This window comes from Zonotrichia albicollis, chromosome Z (assembly GCF_047830755.1).
Source record: "Zonotrichia albicollis isolate bZonAlb1 chromosome Z, bZonAlb1.hap1, whole genome shotgun sequence".
NCBI classification, from domain to species: domain Eukaryota; kingdom Metazoa; phylum Chordata; class Aves; order Passeriformes; family Passerellidae; genus Zonotrichia; species Zonotrichia albicollis.
Genome location: NC_133860.1, coordinates 42,546,424 through 42,572,486, shown reverse-complemented (window position 1 = coordinate 42,572,486; position 26,063 = coordinate 42,546,424). Strand labels below are relative to the sequence as shown.

Below are 26,063 nucleotides of genomic sequence, written 5' to 3'. Positions count from 1 at the left end.
CATACTGATAATCAATAATAAGTAGAGTTATTTCTGCCATCTTGAATAATACATTATATCAGTGTGCAGACTTCTAGGGCTGTAGGCCAAAGTTATTCTTTCTTTTGCTGAAGATTCCAGAGTTAATTCGTCAAAAAAAATTCCAGAGTTAATTCATAAAAACAGTTACTTTGATAGAAAAGAGCCATCCCTCCTAATTCCTCTGATGTCTGTGAAATATATATGAATTTATAAATTACTACATTCCAGTGGTTGCCCACAAAATGATATAATTTGTTAAATTCTCTCAAAAAAGTCTTTTTGCTGAAATACAAGGAAGAAAGGTCTCCTTACTTAAGAGTTCATTGTAACTACCATAGTCAGCATTTTCTTTCTTACCATAATCACCATCATAAAAATGTTGACTCATGTAACTGATGTTATTTTTAAGGACTTGGTGTCACTGATGTTATTTTTAAGGACTTGGTATTTAAGCCCTCTTGACTTACTAGTGCTTGTTGTGTTATCCTGACTTATGAATAATCATAATTCTTTTCCTTATTTTAGTCTTTGCCAATTATAAAGGCTACTCTTTGGCTTATAAATATTGGATAGTTGAAATTAAACTTCATCTTAAATTTTTGAAAATTACCATTGGTTTTTGTTTGTTTTCAAGGAATAGCACCAAATACAATGTTAGCAAAAATGTGCAGTGATCGTAATAAGCCTAATGGCCAATACAGAATTACTCCTGAGAGACAAGCAGTGCTAGACTTCTTAAAAGATTTGCCCATTAGAAAGGTAAGAGACACAAGGACATTTACTATTCTGTCATGTAATGTTTTTATGTTCTAGAAGCAAGATTTTTGCTGAAATGATAGAATTTTCTAGGTAATCTTCCATGTTGTATTTGATTCAGATTTTCTGAGTAATGGATCTACAAATGGAATATTTTCACCATGATGTTACATACTCTTTTCTAGGTGCCAGGTATTGGAAAAGTAACAGAGAAGATGTTAAAAGCACTTGGAATTGTGACTTGCTCAGAACTTTACCAGCAGAGGGCGCTGCTTTCTCTTCTTTTTTCAGAAGTATCTTGGCGTAATTTCTTGGATATTTCACTTGGTTTGGGCTCAACACATTTGGAAAAGTAAGCCATGGGGTTTTCTTCCTTCTGTGTTAACATGTTTCTGAATGTTTCCTTGTGTATGTTACATACTGAACATATTATTTAACTGGCAAATATTATGGATATATGCTTGTTTAATATATTTTTAAAATGTCTGATACCTGTTCTACTTATGTCTAAGATACCGTAGCCAAACATGAAAAAACAAAGGTTTGTACAGCCATGTCTAAATATGAAATTCAAAAAAATCTCATCAGGGAAGTTGTACATAAGTGTATGTCAAGAAATCAAGGTAAGATAACCTTATAATTATCAAAATAGCTGAACATAACTGAGGTGTCCTAAGAAGAGTTGTACATTCCCTTTTCTTCAAAAACAATACACATTCATTGGTGTTTATAATTATTGGATTATAATGAAAATCACAAAGGTATTTGATCTTCTCTGGTGGTGAATTGTCAGGGAAGTTTCTATGTCTTTTATTAGGATTACATATTTGTAATATCAACATGTGAATTTGGTGGAATAGAATTGAAGATCAGTATATCCTTCTTAATATATGTTCTTTTAAGGTTGACTGTACTTAAATAGCTTTTAGCCTCCTTTTTAGTATGGGAGAAATCAGTCTTAGCAGTGCATATATCTTTTCAACAATATTTGTCATTTCTAAGCCTGTCTTGGAGACAAGCATGTTCTTTAAAAAGACCCAAAGCATAGCATTTTACTGTTTGTTTAACTAAGACCCTTAATTAAGTATTGATTTCTTTTTAAAAGATATTCCTTTCCACAGTACTGAAATTCTGTTTTAAGGTAGCTTGACAATGATTTGATTTTATTAAAAGTTCCAAAGTGTCTTATGCACTTCTGACACACCTATTCTTTATTATATCTGTAAATTCTCTGACAATAATCTTCCCTTTTTTCCATTTGACTACAAAATAATATATGTAGTGAGCAGTTTGAAGCACAGTAATGTGCTAGCACAAATTTTTGTGTTGTTTTTTTTTTTTCTATGCAGAGTATAAAAACATTTTTGAAAATATGCGGTAAGACTGACTTGGTGAAGGTGACTTGATAAAAGATAAGACACAGTTTTCAAAATATTTTTTCTGTTAATATATAAACAGACCTTGGATAGTCTTTTAATGATTGGTGCAATCTTTCTTCTTATTCACTCTAGTTAGATGTTTTACAGCCTGGAATATCTCCCAGGGCATTTTGAAAAAAAAGGAACATTTCAAAGGTTAGGGGTTTTAATGTCTAAGATTTTTTTTTGTCAACACCAACTTGATTTTAGTGATTTTAGTGTAGAGAAAACAACCATTTAAAATATTAAAACCTGAATCTTCAGTAAATAGTTCATCTTATTGTGTCTGACTACCTTCTTTTAAGAAAATATGGCAATACCAAATTTGTTATTTCCAATACTTGAAAACAGAAGAATGACCTGAAATTGCTCTGAGGCATCTCCTTATGTGCAGAAAGTTGTTAAAGGATACTCAATTAGCACTAAGAAGAAAGAAAGCAACAAACAGAAAAAGCATAAATACGGCAGCTTTAAGCTGAACAGTCTATTAGACTGAAGGCAGTATATTTCCTCAGATCCTCAGATAAAGGAAATATTCAAATATACATGTATGTGTGAGATTTTAATAGCCATGCTTCATAGTTATAGCTAAGACAGCATAGGATTTGTAGTTTGTTTTCTTTTTGAATCAGACTGTCTCTGACATAATAGCTGAGTTCTGAGGGACTTTTTTATTTGTTTGGTTTTTAGACTTTTTTATTTTAAAAAGACATCTATGTTTGATCTATGTTTTTACTTAATCTACATTATTTTTTTTAATTCTGCTTTTTGCACTTGATGAAACTTGATGTACAAGATTTGTAGAAAAAATTAACATCCAGACTTAATAGAAAAGACTGCTGTTAGTTATTTGAGCATTATTGGTTAACTCTGAGTTTATTGAAAAGATTTCTATATCAAGAAAGTGTAATAAACTTTTCTCTCTTTAAAGGGATGGAGAAAGAAAAAGTATGAGCACTGAAAGGTACGCTTCTTTAATATTGAAATAATTACATTAGCCATTAGAACCACTAAATACCAAGTAATGTATACTTTTATTAGTCATATAATTATGTTTTATTTTTATTTAAAAATGCACATATACAACAAGCTCACTAAATCAGATTCAAGCATGAATTGTTTTTTGTCCTTAGCTCCAAAACTCCATGGAGGTATTTTTGTCAGTTTGAGTATTCTCTTATCATCCAATTCTGCTAGTGCCTTTAATGCATCAAAGTGATCTTTAAACCATAAGATAAGGTGGAAATATATATGGGCTTGAAAATTTTTTATCTGTTTAAGCTCAATGTCAATATCAGTGTAGTAGTCTGCAGTCACGTGTATTTCCTAACTAAAGTTTTACCAGAGTAAAGTTCTTTAAGAAGGTAATTAATTTTTAAAAAATGAGTTCTGCCAGGAGAATCTGTAAAGCACTTTAATAATTATCCCTATCATCATGTGTTTTCTTAGAAAAGGTGGTAAGAAAAGATACTTAGTTCTGTCATTTTGCAACCTAATAGCTGTGAGCAGCTTAAATAAGCCCAATATTGATTTTGGGACCACCACAGCTGAAAAATTTATGGCTTTAGTGTTGTGCTGCCTTGCAATCAGACAGATACTTTGGACATCTGCATAGTATCTTTCTGTATTGCTTTTTTCCTTTTTTTTTTTGCTCAAAGGGAACGGTTTTAGACCAGAAATGTCTACAGGCTTCTGAGATCATGAAACTAGTTTATATGGGGGAAAAGACAACCCTGAAACAGCATTCTCTCTATCCTGTCCTTTTCAAGCCTTGGACTTTTACAACTTGTCAATCACTGCAGTATTGTCTGAATAGCATGAGTTACTCCTTGGATAGCGGTGTAGCACCCACAGTGAAATACTTGGCCTATGAGTTTGACAGTGTGCAAACTTTCTTAGAGGAATGTGAATCATAGTAGAGGATGTCTTTTCAGTACAGTCAGGTGAAACTGACTATAGCTTAGAGATGCAAAATCCACTGTAATTTTATTGACCTTACATTTGTAAATATAAAGTTTGACATGGAACAACGTATCTGTGAGACCTTTCCAAAGCCTGAACTGTCTATAAGTTTTGCTTTCCATTTCTCTTGAAACAATGGAAGGTTTCTTTTCCAGTGATGTTATTACTGAAAAGCAAATGTACAACAAATAGATAACACTGTAATTCCTGTCCTAAGAAGCTCTAGCAAAGACAGCTGGCAACATTTTTGGCAGAAAGATAGCTTTTCCTTCCCTGAGGCTAGACATAATTATCCTAGTTGACATCTTTTTCTTAGCATCTGCATTATTTATTTCCGATACTTGGCTCTGATGTTGACTTCCAGCTCCTGGCTTTCTTCTTATGTTATACTGTGTGTAGAAATGAGATTAAATACAAATAACTTAGCTGTCTCTATGAATTCACTTGCTGTTAATATTCTGTCTTGCAAATACTTATGCATCAATGACATTAAATTTGAATAATTTTCAAATAGTGCATGAAAAATTGAAACCAAATTGTTTCATTATTTGAAGGGTCTTTCAAACATTTTGCAAACAAAATATTCCTATTAATAATCATTGTGCCTTGAAGTAAGAATTTTAACCTATATAGCATTCTTCTGATTCTAGTGTTGTTTAACTGTAGAAAAAATACTTCTAGATTGCAGACACTGAACATACTATAAGATTCATACTGAACAAGATCATATTTTTTTGTCTTAGAACATTCAGTGAAATTAACACAGCAGAAGACCAGTACAGTTTGTGTCGAGAGCTCTGCAGAGACCTTGCTCAAGAGTTACAAAAAGAGGGACTTAAGGTATTTATATTACTCAGGTTACTTGCAAAAAAATGCTTTGCACTCCAACAATTCAATGCAGCTTTAGTATAAATGCTTTCAGCAGCATCATACCATGCAGTCTATCTTCAGAAGTCTTCATTCTTTAATTTGCAGATGTTTAGGATGACTTAGACAGCATTTTGTTGTTGTGCGAGTGGCTGTCTAGCAATATGTGTAGGATAAAAATTAAATCAGGTTTTGAAATATGAAAACTTAATCAAGTTGTTTGGCATGTAAACATTTTATGCCAAAAGCAATGTTTGTAAGGGACAAAGTGAATAATAGAGCTGATTGTCCATAAGCCATGCTTTGGTTGATTGTGTAATAATTGTGTATTTAAAACACTGTTTCTCTCCTGTATACATACAGGATCCCGTCAATAGCCAGTTTTTTAGTTTAAGAACTTGACTAGTGCTGAACTTGCTGACAAGTTATTCACACCATTCAACAGCATCAATAGTAGAAACAATCCCTTTATTCTTTCTCCCCAGATACCTGGTTTTTACTTGGAAAAAGTAAATATTTTCTTTGAAGGTCTTATTGTAAAGCAAGGGATTACATTTAAGACCTAAAATAATTGTTGTTAATCTTCTTCAGCCTTAAAAGATTGTCTCAAAAGATGACAGGTTGAAAGGGAGATGATCAGCTAAGGAGGACGAAGGGATAAGCTTACAAAAGCACCAAAGAGAGTGCTAGTTATTTACGTTTGGATAGACATTATAAATCACGCAAATTGTTTGAGGGGTGCTGCCAGGGAAATATCTGTGTCAAACACAAATTATGTGTGTGGTTGTGATAGCACTGTGCAGGAGGAAGTAAGTTTTCCATGAATCTGCCATGGGGTATCACTTTTGTGTTCTTCATTGTTAGGATATCTGGCACTGAAAATTTCCATGTGAGGAAATATATTTTTTTAGATGGGGTAGATGTTGCGTCTGTGGCCAAAACATGAACTCAACTGAACATGCACTCGTGGCAGGTGGTCTGCTGAGAACTGCAGTCAAATGACCCAGTTCAGAGAATTCAACTTTGGCAGAAATTTAGGGGCAAGTACAGAATTTAGGGGCAAGTACAGAATTTTGCAGACAGATACTTGGGAGCACCCCTTGCTGTGCACAGATAAGTGACTATCTGCACAGACACACAGTGGCTAAAAGCATACTTGACTCTGGCTTAAGAACCTTTACATAGATGCTACATAATAATTGTTTCTGTGCCATATATGACATACATTTTAAACCTTTTTTTAAATCATATTTTTTCCTAGGGTAAAACTGTTACATTGAAGCTTAAGAATGTGAATTTCGAAGTTAAAACCAGAGCTTCAACTGTGCTGTCTTCTGTTTCTACTGAGGAGGAAATATTTACTGTTGCTAAAGATTTGTTAGGAACAGAAATTGATAGTGTTGCTCCTCACCCTCTACGGATAAGACTTATGGGTAAGATATTTCAAATTCATTCTTCATTTTCACAGTTAGGAAATCTGATAGTCTTTTGAAATAACACACCATGCTTTAAAAGTAAAACTGATATTAATGCATTTATCCTTTTTTTTTTACCCTAATTTTTGCAAAGTGAAACAGATCTGTGCTGAGCAAGTAACTTAGGAAGTTCTAATAATGAGTGCTGAATGGGGACTTAGGAAGCTTTACTAATTGAGGCTGTATATTTTTATTGCAACAACAATCAGATCATCTTGACAGTAGAAACTTGAGTCATAGCAGGGATTAATTCTGCTGCTTTAAAAGAGCTTTTAAGTCTTCTTTGCACCACATCAGCAGAAGTGCTTACAGCACAGTGTTCTGCAGGAGATGCAAACATTTCTGACAACAGTAAACTCTGTGTTTTGACCCTAAGACATATGTTTCAGGTGTTTATGCATTCTGCTTGAAACATTGAGTGGTGCATAAAATTTACTTGTCTAAGATATTAGAAAGTGCTGCAGAAAAATATGTTTTGATGGGTGAAGTTCATGCAAAAACGTTTAAACTGAATTCTTTGTAACTGAATTTATAAATTTATGTTATAATGCAATGAGTTAAAACTTCAGAGTACTAAAATTAATAATAATTAATAATACTAAAATTAATAATATGGTTGGACTAGTGCTTGGGTCTGATAAAATTGTATTGACATTGTGATGCATTTGGAGGTAGACTAGCATCTTTTTAGAGATAAATTTTGTCTTTATTGAGTGAATGTATGCCTCAAAAGCTGTTAATTAGGAGTTAGTATCAAGCTTTCATAGAATTGCTATAAGTTTCTTTTTCATCATTAGGTGTACGAGTATCAGGATTTCTAACTGAAGATGAAAAGAAATACCAACAAAAAAGCATTACAAGTTTCTTAAAATCAGGAAAAGAAATTGGTTACCTTAGGCTTCAGCCAGAGAAGTCCAACCAAGAGTATTTCACAAAAAATTCAGAAGCAACTCATAGAGGGAGTTTTTTTGATCAAAAGCGAGCAGCAAGACAACTAAACAGTGAGAATATTTCTCCAAATGAAAGCATAGGTAAGCAGCTGTTTCATGATGATAGATCATCAGCAAATATTGTGGAAGAAACAAAGAAAGACGCCGATTTACAGAATTCTAATGTTTGTAAGATCTTCACCTGTCCTGTGTGCTTTGAGAAACAAAGCAGCAATAATTTGGAAGAACTTAATAGACACATTGATGAGTGCCTCAATGGGATGTGTGTTAAAGATACTGTGAAAATATCCAAGAATGACAGTTCAAGAGCAAATACATCTAACTTTCTTCCACAGTTTAAAACTGAGTGGGTTGATAAATGTCAAAAAAATGAAACATATCAATTATCAGGAACAGACCAGTCTGCAAGTGTATCTGACAGCTCTACTGACAATAGCACAGAAAAATTTGCTCAGATAGTACCTGATAAATCTCCCAGAGAACGACAGCCTAACAATCTCAGTGACATTGCTAGAAATGTGTGTATGAAACAGTGTGTCTTCCCCAAACGAATGTCACAAGACAAGGAAGACCATTTTGACAAGACTGAAGATAAAGAAGGAAGTAGTTCATCCTGTTTCTTTGAAGCCAAAGAAGACAGTGTTCTTGTTTGTCCAGTTTGTAATTCAGAACAGAAAACCACCAATCTAATGTCATTTAACAGACATGTTGATATCTGCTTAAATAAAGGCCTTATCCAGGAGCTAACAGAAAAACAGGATTTTCCAACTAAGACTTATAATGTGGAAAACTCAAACAGAATTTTCTCTGGTAAGTATATGCATTAGTATATATTTAATTATTCACATTGTCTGCTTTTGCAATTAAGATACTTCAGCAGTAGTGTACTTTGAACTTTTTGGTCGTTAGAAATTTTTCACAACAAGCTTATTTAAGTAAGGCCTATATAGGAGTGAACATTTTTATTTAAAAAATGTCAAATTTATTTTCATGACAAAGTAGATTTATAAATGTGATGTTAGTTTGTCAGTGCCCCCCCATTTGCCACAAAGGTGACACAGGAATTACTGCTCATTTCTGGAAATTGTATGTTGCTTACACCTGACCATATTCAGAAAGGTGTTTGTGAGGCCACTGATATTAAAGTGAAGATCAATGAAAACATCTTCAACGTGTATTGTTTCAGATTCAGTTAACAGAGAGGCTCCATTATGTCATGTGCTGGCAAAAATAGAGAGATGAGAACTAAAGCTTAAAGGAAGAAACTTCCAATTCTGTTTTATAGCTAAAAAAATATATCATGTAACTTCATCTGTAACATGCCACAGCAGTATCATTCATGTTTTCTGAAGCAGTTTCTCTTTTTGACAAAGAGTTCATTTTTGGCCAGATTAGAGTGCAAGTGCAGGTAGTAAAGTATCTGCCTAAAGTAGTCCCTGATCTATTTTGGGAACCTTATAAAAGGAAATTAAAGGCTAATGTGTTAGAATTTTCAGAATACAATTAAGACTTAAAATAAGAATATTTTACAAGAAAATTTTCAAAGTGGTACTGCTATTACATGTGCAAACATGTTTTAATTTAAATGGAAGACTTACTTCAGGTGAAGTTTCATTTTTGTCCCCTGCAGGATAAAAAAATTAAAACCATGGTTTTTAACTACCACCTTGAAAATCAACTACGTTATGCTGAAGTATTTCTGAAAACTATTACAAGGTTCAAAGTAATCCCTTATAATTCAATAATATAAAGGCTTTTGGGTTTTCTCTTTGAAAAATGGTAATATAAACTACAGTATTCAAGTTGCAGATAATATTATCTGCTTCTTGAGACAGATAAAATTTTTTAAAAAGCTATTCCATGTATGTAAGCATTCTTTCTTTATGTAACTCATTTTGGTTGTTTTCAATTATTTTTAAGGAGGTTTAAGCAAAGGACAGCAATACACAAATCCTTCACAAGGAACAAAAAGGTAAATGTTTTTTGGAAGTTTGAATATGCAACTTGTTTGAAAATAATGAAGTCTAGAAAAATATTCAGTGTTGTAAAATCTGTGTTGGTATGCATTGTATATTTTAACCACTTATTGTTTGTTTTTTTCCCTCCCTTTGTTTAACTCTAGGTCTGGACTAACAGCTTCACAGTCAGTATCTAAAAAACCCAAGGCAAGCAATTCCAAACATACAATCAAAATGTTTTTTAAATGATTGTGTAGCAACGTGTTCTACATGAAGCATTTAATAGAGATTTATGACTGCAAGTTAATTTAGCTTTGGCAGTAGGCTGGATTCAGGTGCCTGTCATTTTGGAACCATTCCATATCTGTGTAATAAGAACATGATATCTGAGATAGAAGAAGAGGTAAAACGAAGGGGTTTTTTCTTTTCTTTTTTTTTTTTCTTTTCTTTGGAGAATAATACTTTTATTTCCACTTGTTTCCAAGAATCAGAATTTGGTAGCACTTTGATATAGCTCCCTAGAATACACAGGAATCATTAGCTAGGGTGCTCCACTGTACTTACTGAAGGCCCTCTTCCCACATCTGAACTTCCGTCTTCCCTATTGTAAAAATAAAAGTGTGAGATTAACTGTATGATAACAAAGAGGAGTTGAGTTGCTCAATTTCAGCTAATGTTTGTCTTCGTAGTGGACACAAAAATGTGTTAGTCTCTCACACAGAATAAGAACAAGAACTTAGAGCACTATCAAGCTCTCATTGTTACTGAAAATTACTTCAGTAAGAGTTGATTGACCAGATCTGAAGGACTTGTCATGGTATGATATGCAACAACTTCACTTATTTGAAAAATGTTTAAAAATCTGTTAAGTGAGAGGATTCGTCCAGGATACTCAGACAAATGTTGAATGATGAAAATGATGAATGATGAAATGATGAAAATGCCGTTTCATCTTTGGCCTTTCCAAAGGGACTGAAAACTTTTACAGTTTGAAATTGTTACCAGTGAGTAGCACTAAATTTCCTCTAAATAAAAGGTTTCATGGTGCAATAATAATGAATTACATGCAAATACAAGATAATGAACTTTCTTATTGTTTAGCTATCTTTCTCTTTTAAATTATTTTGTATTGCTGAATAAAGTGTATTCTGTGAGTGCATATGTGGAAAAAGGAATGTAAGTGCAAATATTTAAAATGCTCTGTTTAGATTTTTTTCTGTTCACATCAAATTGTTTAAAGACATTTTATTATAATAAAATATTTATCAGACAAATAATTTATTATAACATATTTCTTAGAAGTTATACAAACATTGCCAAGCCCTGTAGGAAATATAAATTGCTTTTTTAACTGCAAGGTCTTTTAAAGAAGTGGCTGCTGCAGAAGCATCTATTTTGCTGTTCAACTGTATTGAGATTTCCTTGCTTTTTAATCAAACAAATGTATACATTCTATGTGTTAGATGCTCAAGCTCAGTTCAGAATATGCTTTCCTGTTTCCAGAATGGCTGGAATGATTACACCATCTCTACCTGCTTATCTGTTTGTCAGATGCCACTGTACCCACAGCTCTGTCATTTGAATTCATGTCAGTGCTCCCTTACCTTCTTTGGACCAAATCAGCTGGACTAGTTCAAACTTTAAATTGACTCAGTCAGCTTTTTCAAACTGGGTCAGTGAGCACTCAGCATGAGCTATTCTGTTGACAGGCATGGGAACTTCTCATAGGAAAGACATAAAAGCAACTGAGGGAACATAAGTCTGCCAACTGCTGTTTAGAAAGTGAACACCTATCCCTTTTTTAGTTTGTATCTCTGATTCAATAAAGTGTAGAATCTAAGTATTACCTTGTCATAGTGTGTATATCTTTAAAACGTCTATTTTTACATAGCATTACATGGCAAAAAGTAAGCTACTCTTAGGTGCTTGAAAAAAAAAAAGTTAGTTGTCTTAGCCTCAAAAGTTGCCTTGCCATCTGTTTAAAAGGGAAGTGTCATAGACTTTTCCTAGTGGTCATGAAAAGGTTGTGGATGTGTCAGTATTAATGTAAAAATAAAACTCAGTGTGTTACTGTAAATTATTTATTACAGTGCCATTGTGCATTGACCCTGACTGGATGCCAGGCAGACAGCAAAGCTGCTCTTTCACTCTCCTCTGCAGCTGGACAGGGGAGAGAAAATACAGTGAAGGGTTCACAGGTTGAGACAGGGAGCAGGAGAGATCACTCATCAAATACCGTCATGGTCCAAGCAGGCTCTCATTAGAGATATTAATTGAATTTATCACTAAAAAAATGAGAGCAGAATGAGAAGAAAAGTAACACCTTAAAAACACCTTTCCCACATCGTCTCTCCTTCCCAGCTCTACCTCCTCCCCCAGTGGCACACAGAGACAGGGAATGGAGGTTATGGTCAGCTCCTCACATGTTCCTGCTCACAGTGAGGAATCTTTCCCCTGCTCCAACACAGGGGGTCCCTCCCATGAGAGACAGTTCTCCATGAACTTCTCTAACATGAGTCCATCCCTTGGGCAACAGATCTGTGAACTGCTGCAGTGTGTGTCACTCTTCCATGGGGTGCAGTCCTGCAAGGACAGGCTGCTCCAGTGTGGGTGCCCCACGGTGTCACAAGCCCTAGCAGGAACTCTGCTGCAGCATGGGCTCCTCTCTGCACAGGTCTGCAGCTCCCTGCTCCAGTGTGGGCTTCCCATGAGGTCACAGTCCCCTCTCAGACATCCACTGCTCCAGCACAGGTCTGTTTCTGCCATGGGCTGCAGGTGCATCCCTGCACCCCCTGACCTCCATGGGCTGCAGAGGCACAGCTGTCTCACCATGGGCTGCAGGGCCTGGAGCACCCCCTGTCCAGCTTCTGCAGTGTCCTTGGTGTGTACAGAGCTGTTCCTCTCACATATTCTCACTCTGTTCTTCTGTGGTCACTACTACAATTTTGCAATAATTTTTTTTTGTCTCAAATCTGTTATCAGAGAGACCTTACCACTGTTTCTGCTTGGCTCAGTCTTGGCCAGCAGCGGGTCTATCTAGAGCTGGCTGGAATTGCCTTTGCTGGATATGGAGGAGGCTTCTGGCAGCTTCTCACAGAAGCCACCCCTGTAACACCCCTGCTACCAAAGTTTAATTATGCAAACCAAATACAAAGTTGTATGTGTTTACTGGTTTAAAAGTCCTTTTCTCCCATACTTCTTATAGTTTTTGATACCATACTTATTACTGTTTTTATCTGAAGCAGACCTTCAGTTCATGATTAAGCATTGTCGACAATTTCCGTGATAGAATTTTTCTTCTTGTTTCTTGTGGAGAAGACTGTATAACCAATGTCTGTTTTGCATTTTCCTCAGTGACTCTATGTGTTATTCAATTGATCTTAAATTAAAATCTGTTTTTATTAATATGTGACAGTTTCTTTTTAGCTGTCTAATTAATTTTAAATGATTTCCCATATGTCAGCCATTCCACACTTACTATATCCATAGTTCTGAAGCATGTGCATAGGTTGGCACCAGATGCAACTTCTTGTTTGATGTAAGTACCTCCTTATTTAAGGTTTGCATGTAAGTACTTAATCTTGAATTCCTCTTTTAGTTCAGTAACAAAGGATAGTGATTCTGTGACCTTAATGTTACTCTCTCTGCCATTTCTGAAGAAAGGGATTTAGACAGTCTATACAGTCAACAATGCTTGGTCTTACCTTACATTTTAATTTTATATTGGCTCTAATTAGTTCTGTATGTATTACTCTTGTTATCTTAAGTATTAAAGAAAGTGCTCAGATTTCCTGTCAGAGTGAGAGCTCTGTGAAGGCAAGTAGGAAATATGTTACAGTACTTCCTCGCTCTGCACTTTGTTTTGGATTCTTCAGCTCTGTAAGGTTCTGTGTCAGTCTGTCTGCAGTCTGTGGAGGCCATCTGAAAGAGTCAAGATTGTAGGAAGTGGTTAGAAAATGTGCTAAACTTGATACACATAACATTTAAGCACAGGATACGCTGTGAAATAGTATTGTGCATTAGTCATTAGAACTGGAAATTAGCAGCTGTTGTTTCATGACTGAAAATTATGATTTTACTGTAACTGATGCTCTGTATGAGCATCCTTTGGTGCCAGCTTTGTAGGCTAACCTAATCACTCTGTAGTTGTCTGTTGTCACTCATTTTGAAAAGGAGCATTAACAGTGAAAACAGTCTGTATTACCATAAGTAATGCAGACCTTCCTTTCTTCCTTCTAAGAGATTGCTGGAACATTTGACTCACGGGAAACCTCCATGATTCAGTTATGGCTAAATCAGTTATGGCTTGTTCTTCTCACTCAACTTACTTTCCCAGGGTTGTTTTTTCTTTCAGCTGAGTTACATTCACCTACTGGAAGTACAGTTGGTGAAATTGTCTTATCAGACTGAAGTGTATCAATTGTAAAGATTTTTTACATCACAGCCTCTCTATACCAAAAATGTTTGAAGGAGATAAGAACTGTGAAATCTATTTATTTGTGGTAAGCAGAGTCTGAGCAAATAGTTTTTGTATCCAAATTCATTAAGTTTACAAACTCTTGAGTCTTTTAAATTAATTTTATTATGGAAAGATATGGTGTTAGTCATCTTGGAAATTAATGTGATTGTGTAATTTTAGAAAAAAATTACGGCAAAGGAACTCCAATGTGTCTACAATTGTGTGAGGCTGAATACTGGTGGTTCTGCTTTCTTGGAACTACTTTTCCTATATTTATTTTGAAATAGCAATATCAAAGGCTGTTTTTAAAGTAAAATTCAAGGTAGTCACTTTAAAAAAAATTATGCCCTGTTGTGGAAAAATCACAAAAGGGAAATACCAAAGACCAAAGTCATAATGGACATCAAGATAAGTTGAGAAATAGGTAGGTTAGATGAATCTCAGTATATCAGGTCACAAAATCGGAACCTGCGGGCATGTGTGTTTTGATTTTGACAGGACTTTGAGAAAAGTAAATGCAAACAGTTTTTACCTGAAATTTACCTGAAGGGTCTTGTGATTGGATGAATACTGCTACCACATGTGCACAATTATGCACCAATTAATGTCAGCAGCACTTCAGTCTCTCACATCCTAAGGCTGCATGAAGCATGCGGGAGTGCAGGGATGGTCACCTTCCCCTGTCCAGTGAAGACTGGTTACAATTATGAGAATAACTCCAAAAATGGCCTTCAACCTGCATAGAGAGCTTCATGCCTACCAAGCAGTTAGTAATAAATCCACTTGGCTCCAGGCATCCCATCCAAGCTGTGACACCTCTGTGTGTCTGTACACATGTGCATATGACGCAGCTTTTCAGAAGTTGTCTGGCGCAACAGGACTGCCTTTTGTCTGATGTGAGCGCTTGAGGGTGCTGATTGCTCCTGGCACATAAGGCTAGCCGCTAGGGAAGGCGTGAGGGGGATTGGATGGGGAGAGGATGATCCCATTCAGTGCCTAGCCACTGTCTAGAAATGCAGTATATTTAGTGCTTGATTTCTCTTAGAACAAACTCCTAAAGCTGCTCCACAACTCTGCCCCTTGGCTTGGCGGTGTTCTGGCCCCAGCGGGGTGCTGTGCAGGTGTGCCTGCAGGGCGGTGTTTGCCCGGCTGCGTGCGCTGGCCTCCCGGGAACCGGTTTGTCGGGGCCCGCACACGCAGGACGCCTCCCTCGGCACATGGGCCCCAGGCCCTTCCCTTGGCTGATGAGGAAGAGGAGCTCCGGGCAGCAATGAAGGGCCTGAGCCGCCTGCTCCGCGCCGAGGAGGATGCCGCGCTGGGAGCCGTGGCGGCGAGCCATGAGGGCCGTGAGTCCGCGGGGGTAGCAGGCCAGGCGGTCCGGGGGGCAGCGCTGCACAGTACAGCACAGCACAGCACTGCACGGCCCAGCCCAGCCCAGCCCAGCGCAGCACAGCGCAGCACTGCGGCCCGATGGCCAGCGTTGCCTGCCTTCCCTGGAGGCAGCGAGCCAGGCCCTCTCTTAGGGCTGCTGGGACCCACCCAAACCTGCTTTTTGCCTTGATGGGAGAACAAAATGAGCGATGGGGGTTGGAAAGGACAAAGATTAGCATGAGCTGTTGTACATGTAGTAAAAGACATCAGCAAATGTGCGGATGTAGGATTGGGAGCTAGGCTTTGCCACGTGGTGGTCCCAGGGGCAAGTGCTACAAATTGCCCTCTGTCGTGCTTTAACTTCCGCTTTGAACGGCTCTGAGAGGGTTCGCTTGTATTAGTCACGTCCCTGGAGCTGAGCATCTGCCGCCAGTTTCACAGCCAATCACCCAGTTTTGGGAGGCACACAGAAATCAGAGGATCTTGCACTCAGAAACACAACCCAGCAAAGGGGTCTCCGGCCTTCAGCCTGCACACCATTCTGTGAAAGAACAGACTGCTCTGGCGTGAACTATGGGTAGTGAAAACAGGTGATTTGTGGAAAGTACTAAGTGGTACTTGCCAAACCCTGCTTCGCCACAGTTCTGTGATCACAGTGTGACAGCTGGGAGCCATCATCTTGGGCTCTGGCTCTTGCTCCCAGGCTGGTAAAGAGTGCAGAAAAAGAAAAGAACCAATGAAATATGGCCATTGGACTAAATAAGTAGTTTTTCCCATGATTTCTTTGAAATGGAAAATTACTATTTTAGAAAAAAAAAATCTTAGTGACTTAGCAAGATCCCAACATTGCTCTAGTAATTTTACTTCCAGTAAAAAGAAAACCCAGAGAAAACTTTGAAAATGTTGCCAGATCATTAAATAGATTATTTCATTTTTAGAAATAATAGGTTAAAAGTACTTTTATTGGCATTTGAATCCAAATATTGTTGATATTTTTTAAATTTTACCTCCTTGGACCTCCTTAATCAGTTCAAATTCAGGAGTTGTTTTGCCTTGTGTTTTTTAAGATAGTTGTGGATTTCATCTTGTGGACATCACAACAGAAGAGAAAATCAAAGTACTAATTCCAGTTAGCTCAAAAGAAAAATGGAATATAACTAATAAATTGTCCAATATAAATATATATGTATTTATTATATAAGCCAGACTTTTTGTATGGTGCCAAAGAAAATACCCCCTAAAAAACCTGGCAGTCACACATAATTGATTGCTGTTGTTACTTGAAAATAGAGTAATTCCTAGTTACAGGAGCAGCACTAAATCTTGGAGACCCCTGCTTGGATAGAAGGCTTCCATAAAGCTTAGTCTGACAGCTCTGTACTCCTGTAATTCCATACATGAAAAAAAAATATTTGCAAAAGCAGAAAAAGTTTGGGCAACGAATCAGAGTCATTGTGTGTCTACGTTGTGATGGTTCTCAACTCCTGAATTACTAAGTGTGAAGGGAGAGATTTTGAAGAAATATAATGTACAGAGGAAAAGGTCTTTTTTGCAACACATGGCCAATACATTGCTTCTGGACAGGAGAGAAAAGAACACTTAATTTTTTGTTAGAACTGCAAAATTTTCCTTGCTGATGCATACACAGTAAAGAAACATAGTTTTATCTTGTTTTTGAAGGCAGTGCTGAGTAAAGTCTTGGGGTTGTTCCTGATTGTCCTGCTTCTATCTTTGCATCCTCATGTAAGACAGCAGTCAGCAGGAATGAATGTGGCCTTATTGTAATTAATTGCCAATTAGTGCTGTATAGTTTTTTCTATATTGGACGTAAATTTGCCTTGAGCAAGGTTGACCATTGGTTTACCTGAGCTTGAAATCAAGTTAGTAGAAAGCTCTGTTGGATACTTCCTAAGGTAATGACTATGAAAACTGGGACTGAGGCATTTATTCTTTAAAGATCACTGTTCATAATGATGATTTGCTATTAGCCATGGTCCTTGTCACAAATGCCAGGAGAGCATCTTTATTTGCAAATGCTTTTTTTTCTTTTTATTTTCCTTCCTTGTGCCTGCATGTTGTAATATGAATAACACATAGACTGTGATTCCCAGAGAAGTTTGGAAGGATGATTCTTTTATTTGAGGCACTTGGATAATTTCTTAGGGAAACTGGAAGCACCTTTGCAAGTATCCAGTTTAATTTCTAATTCATTTTCTACAGTAAAATTGTGATTATTCTCCCTGAGATGATAGCCACAGGGAACATATAAATGAAATTAAGTGAATGCTATACTGATTTTCCTTAGCGTGCTCTGCAGTCGTGGTGCCTCATGTTGCATCCTGATTAGGCATTGAACTTAGACATAATGTGGTAGGATGAACTTGCCTGAGAGGGCTCTAAGGAATAGATAATTCCTGTAGTTCCTGATCCAACAGACTGGTGCCTCCTTGATGATGTCATTGGACACGAGGCCTTCAGCCCAAAATAGTCTAGACAGAAGGCATCTAACTAATTGGATTTTAAGTGTGACATGCTATTGGATTAAAAGTATGTATTAACATTTTTGCAACTGGTGTAACTGCTACACTGTTTTCTTTTAAGTGTTTAATGAAATATTACAGTATAAACATGAAAAATATTCTGACCTCCAGCTAAAGAAGGTCAGACACTGGAATTTTACTTTTCAGAGTTACTGAATATATCTTGCTACCTCAGCTGACCAAACAGATGCTAATTTTTGGATTGAGATATTAAAGGGAGGTCTCAAATCAAAACTGGATTTTGTTTGTTTTGGTTTGTTTTTCCAGTCATGTCTGTTTGGTTACTGCTTTACATAGCTTGTGTTTTGGTAGTGTGTTTTAAAACAGAAAATTTCTCAAAGAATAGGAAATAAATGCTGAAGTTTGTAGTTGAAGTTACTGCTATGCCTATGCTGTAATTTGAGATGCAGTTAGGTAGTAAGAGCTTCATAAACAAACTGTTCCTGTGAGTGCCAGCTCTGGTGATTTGTGTTGTGAAAAGTCTCTCTTTAGTTGCACTTAAAAGTTGAAACTAGAAATATCAGCCAGATGTCTCTAAAGGAGAAAAATCTAGTCATTAAATGCTTTGATGACGAGAAGCAAGTGATTCTCATAACATTAAATCACTACAAAGAACAGAAAGTATAAACAATATTATCATCCCGTATGTTGGTTATGGCTACTTTTTTAATAATATGGGTGTTTTTATCATGTTTTCCCACAGTACTGCCAGATGAGAGAGAATTTCAACATGCTGCTAAAATGAACAATTTGGATACCATGGAAAAGCTGTTTAAAAAGAATGTTAACATAAATGCGGTAGATACTGTGAGTATAAGGTGCCTGACAGGTGCCTGCTGTGAAGGGTGATTCCTTGGGGCTGCATGGGGGAATGCCTGCATGCTCCCTCAGGGCAGGAGAGAGGCTGCAGAAGGGCCCTCTAGGACCTGGTGAAGAAATAATTTCACGTGGCCATTATGGACACTGGGAGTTGTACAGCTGAGCTCTGGGGTTTCAGTGTCAGTGGATCACATTGGGAGCTAAGGACTCCTCAATTCTGCCCCTACTCTAGTGTTTCCTCACAGCTCTTTGGTGACTAATTTCCCAAGTTCTCCATCTTTCTGATGGACTTTACCTCACAGTCACTTTAAGAATGGATTCATGCTGCTAGCATTACAAATTTCTAGAAAAAGTATTACTCTTGGTTTGCATGGAACTGTGGAAGCATTTTACAATGTCCTCTGACTCCAGCCTGAGCTCAGGGTCCAGGTTTACCTTAGATATACAAAAATGCATTTCCTATGCTGACTTCAACACCAGGCCTAAAATGTGAGATGTATACTTCACAGTAGCTAAGTAAAGCACTGTGTTTCACATGAGAGGTAGTTCAACAGCAACCAAGCAGCCATGATATTAATCTGGGAGTTTGGTGTAACAGTGTCCTCTCAACGGCTACATATAAATAATCTACCCCTGAGTATTTATTTATTTATTGTTATTTATTCTGGGTTCTGAAAAATTTTGCCTCCCATGCCCACATGTATTTTCACTCACTGGGGAATATAGAAGATATTTTAGTGCACTCTTTGACTTGTTTATAAAACAGACAAGGAGACAGACATTTCCTCTGAGTACACTTGAATACTGAGAGTATCAACTGCATTACACTCTAAAAGGTCACTTTAAAATAGTTCTTTCTTCCTCCTTGCTTTCCAGAGTTCAGGAGGTTAAACTAAATACATTTTCAGTTCAGTAGTTTGAAACTTTTCTCTGTCATCCTTAAATTAGATCTATAATATGAGAGAGTTACTCTCATATTTTGATAATGAGTTACTTTGATAATAGTTACTTTGATAATCAATCAAAGTAACTTTAATAATAGTTACTTTGATAATCAATCAAAGCACAACACCTCTGCAGAGGTGTTGTGCTTTGATTGATTATCCTAGTAGGGAGGTAGCTTATGCTGGCGAAGCCATTTGTTTTGTTAATGTTGATGATTCCTGCCCCTGTGCTCTCAAGCCAAATAAGAAGGGCTATCAGATTATGAGCTTTTTGATAGTACTCTTTCTATAGTATAAGAGGCTTTTTTCTGTCATAAATATACGTCCTAAATCCCACCTTTTTATTCCTTTTGGTGCATATGATTGTAAATTTAAATTTATACAAGTCAAGTGAGCTTCAGAGAAGCTAAGAAAACAAATCCAAACTGACTTTTAAAATTAATTTATTAAATGTCTTAGACATCTTTGTATGGAAACTATTAGTCACTAATGTTAAACCCAGTTATGCCCACTTTAACTGAAAGCAAAACTCTCCAATAAAATTTGATTCAATTTAACAAATTTCTTTTAAATATATACCACAAATTACTTTGTGAAAGTCTTCTTGAGAAGCACTGAGCCCATTCACCTCTATAAAATTACTCACTCTTTGCACAGTGGTAGCTTTCTTTTACGTAGATGATGACTCAGTATGGGAAGGTGACTAACACTGACTGAGGGAGAAATCTTGGCTTGCATTGCACAGGTTTAGTCAAAAGCAAGGAGGATACCAAAAGCAAGTCTAACTGCATACACATGGACCTGAGCTATTCTAAGTATACCATGCAATAAAATAATAAATAAGGATGCTTCTTGTACTGCATGTACCCCCCCTATGCAGTGTTTGAGTACTTTATCCCATTCTGACATTTCAATGAAAGGACATTACTATGTAGACTAACAAAATCATTCTGTTTTTACAAGAATTCTCTAAGATCAATATCTAAATGCTATCCAAAGAAATAGAAGGAGAAATATGAAATAGTATATATTAACAGGTACATTTGGTAACAATCAGAGGATTCCAAAATCCTGAACACCTTCACAGGGAAAGAACTGTATTGCAGACCTGACAAACAAAGCTTTCCTGATTCCAGCTGAAGCGCACAGCGTTCCATTTTGCTGTTGCGGGAGGCCATGTGTCCGTGGTGGACTTTCTTCTTCATCACAAAGCTAGACTTGACATGGCAGATCAGGTAAGCTGGCTGCTTTGTTTTGATTCACATGTATAGGAATTCCTTTGAGTAAAAGCAGATAATTTTCTTGTGCTCCCAATTGTACAAAAATTAAGAGCTTGCAGTAAAAACTCCAGTTTGTCTTAGAACTGCACCTATTTGTACGAAAAAAAAACATTTTTAGAGGAAAAACACATTGCCCAAAGTACTGGATAACTTGAATACTTGAGTGAGCACAAGGCACCTCCCTTGGCCAGGTCACAGTGTTTACCTGATACAGCCAAGGACTTTATTTGCCTTGTGTGCTGCAAGAGCACGCTGCTGGCTCGTGTTCAACTTAGCGTGCACCAGGACCCCCAGGTCTTCCTCTGCCAAACTGCTTTCCTGGCAGTTGTCCCCAGCCAGTACTGCTGCCTGGGATTGCTCCTGCTCCTCCTCCTCAGGGGCAGGACTTTGCATTTCCTCCTGTTGAATTATGTTATGTTCTTGCCAGGCCATTTCTCCAGCCTGTCAAGGTTTCCCTGGATGGCAGCACACCAATACAGTCTATCAGCCATTCATCCCAGTTTAATATCAAGTTGGCTGCGGGTGCATTCTGCCCATCATTCAGGTCGTTAATGCAGATGTTGAATAGCATTCCCAGGATGGATGCCCAGTGCATTATTTGTGACTGCCCTCCAGCTGTTCATAGCTTGAAAGGTTTTCCAGGGCAGACTTTTAGGCCACAGCCACAAATTTTGCTGAAGCCTAGATTTATCTTACTGCCTGCATACCAGGTACATATTCCATATTGCCCCCCACTGTTTTCCACTGCAATTTCTGCAAATATGGGAAAGATTGGTATAGTGGAGTGAGTCCCGTGCAGAACCTCTAGAATGGTTAGAAGTGCAGAACAGGGTATATGAGGGAGAGTCCTAATATCCAACCTAAACCTCCCCTTACACAGCTCCATGCCCTTTTCTCTTGTCCTGCCAGGTCAGTGCCTGCCTCTCCTCTTCCCCTCATAAGGAGGTTGTAACTGCAGTGAGGGCTCCGCTCTGTCTACTCCAGGCTGAAAAGACCAAATGACCTCATTTGCTTCTCATATGGTTTCCCCTCAAGGTTCTTCATCATCTTTGTGTTCCTCCTTTGGACACTCTTTAATAGCTTTATGTGCTTGTATTGTGGCAGCCAAAACTGCCCCCAGTACCTGAGATGAGGCCACAGAAGCTCAGAGTTGAGCTAGTCCTTTTGTTTTTAAGATGTTCAAAACGGGGTTAGTTTTTTCCTATAAGAGAAAAAGTTTTTAGAGAATTTGAGAGGTGAGAACATTACAAAGAGATCTAAATGGAAAAACATAGTGACTCATGGAAGTATATTCATTGCATATTGTCACTTGAAATGTCATCCACGGCACCCAGGACTATCTATCTACATGGTTTCTGGAGAGAGAAAATAATTTCTAGGTAGGACTTCATCCCTCTGTCATAAAACGGGATCAATCCTTCTCTAGAGATGCCAGACCTTCTGTGAAGAAGTCAAACATTTATCTAGGTCTTGCTCTATTGCATCTAGCTTAATTTAAGTGAGATGAATCCCACCCACACTGTCAGGTGTTCATATTGCTTTTCTAAAAGCCTACAGACTGGAACCCACTAATACACTGAATCAATCAAAAAGATTTAAAGAAACTTGGCTTGAGGTATTTTGGTGGTAATTTTTGCCTTTGTCATTTTATTTGAAGCATGGCCTGACGGTGATTCATCTTGCAGCCTGGACTGGAAATCTGGATATAATGCGAAAATTAGTTAAAGCAGGTGCTGATCAAAAGGCTAAGAATGAGGTTTGTTGATGAAAATTTTTTACCAACCCTAAATATGTTTATGTTGAGAAAAAAATCAAACATACTTACAGACTAACTTACCATTTTTCAGGAAGGAATGAATGTACTGCATTTTGCAGCTCAGAGCAACAGCATTAAAATAGTTGATTATTTCCTCCAAGATCTTCATCTGAATGACTTGAACAAACCTGATGGGGTACAGTGTGTTTCTGTTTATTTCTTTGATGTTATGGGGCTTTTGTTTTGGGGGAAACAATCTTGATTTGGGGAATTCAAATGAATTTTAGTTTATTGATAGTTGCATATACTTTTAATTACTGACTTGAATACTGAGAGACAGATAAAAGAAACAGCCAGACAAGCCCTTAGGGGCAGCACCCTTCCTCCCTCTTTGCCCATTCCAGGTGGATTGCAGACACCCTCTGCTGTCCTTGCTTCTGCTGCATGTGATGCTTAGTCGTAGAAAGAGGAGGTTGGGTTCAGTCCCCAGTCAATTCCTTTTTTTATTGCTTTTGCCTCTTACTAGTTTTCTCTGCTCCAGAAAGCTTCTTGAATGGATTGCAGTCACCTATGGGTGGCTGCACCTTCCCCTGTGTCTCCTCCCTTGCATCTTCTGTGTTTGTTGCTGTATCTCTCCTTGTGCATCCTTCCTACAGCAGTGCCCAGCCACTCTTACATACATTTCCACATACGCATCATTTGGTTCATTATGGTGGGTTAAGTGTTGGCACATCATGGGGAATTGGGTCCACTGTGGAGTCAGCTGGAAATGTCTGACTGGCAGCCTCTGACATTTCCCACACAGCTCATCTTCACAGACCCCTGTCCCTACCAAAACATGCCAGTTATGGCCAACATGGCCATGTTTCATCAATTAGAACACAGAACTATGTGCAGCCATCCTACAGAGGTGCACTGACTCTCAACAGGTGCCTTGTCCTCATCAGGTTTTCTGTGGTTTTAATTTCCACAGTGTTGGGATCTTGTTTTGAAATGCTATGTAGATAAGTCAGATATTTTAGCTTTACATGAGGAAAACTTATTCCTGTGAGATCTGATGCCTAAAGAACAAATCTCCCCTTTTTTTCCTTCTGAGTTTCTTGAATTTTATTGACTCAAGGGTGCAAAATTCTGAATTCTTTTCACAAATTACAAGTCTGACAAAACAGAGTTAATTTAACAAAACATTCCTTTGGAGGTTTAGGCCCTGGGAATAGAAAGCTGAGGAAGGACCTTCTCAACCACCTGTTGAGGTTGTATCATAATTCTCTACTAGGTGCATACATTTTTTTTTCTAGACATTTCTATAGGCACTACCAGGCATGATGTGAAGCCGTTTTACCTAGCTGGTTATATGCCTTACTGTCTTGAACAGTGGTATGGTTTTGTGTCAAGATAACTTTCTGCAGTTGAGTTCGTAAATGGTTTGAAAATTTTTTGTTAGTTTTAACACTACCAAAACCCCCTACAATGTTCAGTGCTAAATTCAGGCCTCCTGGATGAAACTTCTGAGATACATCAGTTTTGGTCTCTGTTTCCAGAATTTGTATCAAACTCACCCATGGAAATAAATTTTGCCGTTTCTTTGTTGCCTGTTTTTGAGCATTCTCAGACTTTTAATGGCACAGTTATTTCAATTAATATTTTCATACTGATAAAAACCAGGATTAAAATATTTTGAGTGTCTTTTACACTTTTTTAACATTTCTAAACAGCTTTTATATATTTTATTCAGTATATGAAGGATGTATGATCTGTTTGTATACACTTAGTGTAATTTTAATTACTGCTCTTCTGTGTATCTTCTACTATTGTGTTAATCTCCTTAGTCATATGATATATAAATTTTTATGTAGGTTACACATATACATGTGCATGTCATATATCTAGTAACTAGAAGTGTTTCTACTTGCTGTAACACTATGTTTCTTTCTATAATTGTTTTCTAGAAAGGTAAAAAGCCATTTCTTCTGGCCTCTGAAAAAGGCCATGTTGACATGATAAAAAAATTGATTGCTCTGAAGCTATTTACATCTGAAAAAGATGAGGTAAATGTTTCTTTTCCACAGAAGTACAACTACAATTGTGCTTATGAAAAATTATTTTGTTTCACTGTGATTATTATACAGTCATATCTCTGAGTGTGCTGCACAGAAGTTACAGTGAAATAAGGGACCAACAAACATATGATGATTTTTAGTGATACAGGGAAGGCAGTGGGATGATCGGCAGGAGACTTTTCCGTACACATTCATAATTTATGCAAAGCAAGACTAGCATATGCTGTCTGCTGAGAGATGTGGAGAAGCCTGGTGATAAAGGTGTCAGCCTCTTCCAGGAGATCGTATTTCTCAGTATTTCACTCTATCTGTCTGTGTCTCTGTGTGACTGTGTGATCAATTTTTCAAAGGTGTTTAAAAGTTTCAGGATGAAAATAAACACCTACAAATTCTTTTTCAGCAGTACTTTAGCACTTCAATCTGATTGAGTTTGCTTTGACACTATATTTTAAGGTATCTTTATAATTTTCAAAGTCTGCTCTTAATTTTTTTTCCTTGCTTTACTATTTCTAGAATAAGCATGTTAGTATTTCTCTGCATCTGAGGCATTGTAAGACAAATACAGTAAAAATTGTGAATATGTCAAATGCTGCATTTACAGAACCACATAAGTAAGCACTCAGTAAGTGATGTTGGATTTTTTGGTTTTCTGGTAATAGTTTAAAAGCTGCAGTGCCACCCAGAGCTCTGCTGTACTAAGCAGTTTATCAAGAGAGGCTGACAGGTGGTGGTGTCCCAGATATCTAGCTGGTTAAAGGTGTCGACAGCACCAGGAGGTAAACGCTGTGTCCTGCAAATTAGGTAAGAAGCCAGGACAGAACCTCATGTCCTGGCTCACCAAACCAAATCACACTCTAACCATCAATGGTACAAAGGATTCCCACATCTTCCCACTCAATGCTGTGAATGAAAAACTGTTCTGGACTCTCATTTTTCTGAGAGTTAGCATTCTTCTGAATTTTTTCTTTTAGTTCAAAAGCTGCTGCTCTTCCTGGAGTTGTTAGTTGCTTTTTTTTTTTTTTGCTTGGTGGTGTGGTATTTTAGTTTTGGTTTTGTTTCTGTTTTGTGTTTCTTAACTTCCTGGAAAGAAATTGCACTGATGGTGACAGAGATCAAAGATTGTGATGTTGACATCAAAGCCATGACAAATTTCTATGCTGTGACCCAGGCTTTTTTACTCTTTAAATCAATGGTCTTGGGGGCTCAGTAAAGTACCCACCCTTGTGGGAACCAGTACCTGAAGTTTTCTTCTGGTTCATTTATTTGGAGTTAGAATTTCAGCTCTTTTTTCTGGTATACCCTGAAGTTTTCAGACAACCAGCTAGAACAGACTACATCAGGATTAGATTAAATCTTGGCGCATGCTGTGTGCAGTTGCCTCCCTCTCCTTGTATGTAGGAAAGACTTGTATGTAAAAGACGAAAGAC

The 26,063-nt window shown here is 37.3% G+C and overlaps 2 protein-coding genes across 15 annotated transcripts in view; both read left to right on the top strand.

The window, feature by feature from the left end:
- POLK (DNA polymerase kappa) overlaps positions 1 to 11,250 on the top strand; it is a 32,766-nt gene extending 21,516 nt beyond the window's left edge. For all 14 annotated transcript variants that reach the window (XM_074533250.1, XM_026794309.2, XM_014267949.3 and 11 more), the window contains 8 exons: positions 656 to 780; positions 963 to 1,129; positions 3,127 to 3,159; positions 4,901 to 4,997; positions 6,286 to 6,457; positions 7,297 to 8,259; positions 9,370 to 9,421; positions 9,572 to 11,250. In XM_074533250.1, coding sequence (XP_074389351.1) covers positions 656 to 780; positions 963 to 1,129; positions 3,127 to 3,159; positions 4,901 to 4,997; positions 6,286 to 6,457; positions 7,297 to 8,259; positions 9,370 to 9,421; positions 9,572 to 9,656 — 1,694 coding nt within the window. In that variant the 3' untranslated portion in view covers positions 9,657 to 11,250. The remainder of the gene's footprint in view (positions 1 to 655; positions 781 to 962; positions 1,130 to 3,126; positions 3,160 to 4,900; positions 4,998 to 6,285; positions 6,458 to 7,296; positions 8,260 to 9,369; positions 9,422 to 9,571) is intronic.
- A 138-nt stretch (positions 11,251 to 11,388) lies between these two features.
- The window catches only part of ANKDD1B (ankyrin repeat and death domain containing 1B), a 30,008-nt gene continuing 15,333 nt past the window's right edge, over positions 11,389 to 26,063 (top strand). Inside the window, exons 1-6 of the mRNA XM_074533257.1 lie at positions 11,389 to 15,212; positions 18,481 to 18,584; positions 20,677 to 20,775; positions 22,478 to 22,576; positions 22,668 to 22,772; positions 24,526 to 24,624. Coding sequence (XP_074389358.1) covers positions 15,137 to 15,212; positions 18,481 to 18,584; positions 20,677 to 20,775; positions 22,478 to 22,576; positions 22,668 to 22,772; positions 24,526 to 24,624 — 582 coding nt within the window. The 5' untranslated portion in view covers positions 11,389 to 15,136. The remainder of the gene's footprint in view (positions 15,213 to 18,480; positions 18,585 to 20,676; positions 20,776 to 22,477; positions 22,577 to 22,667; positions 22,773 to 24,525; positions 24,625 to 26,063) is intronic.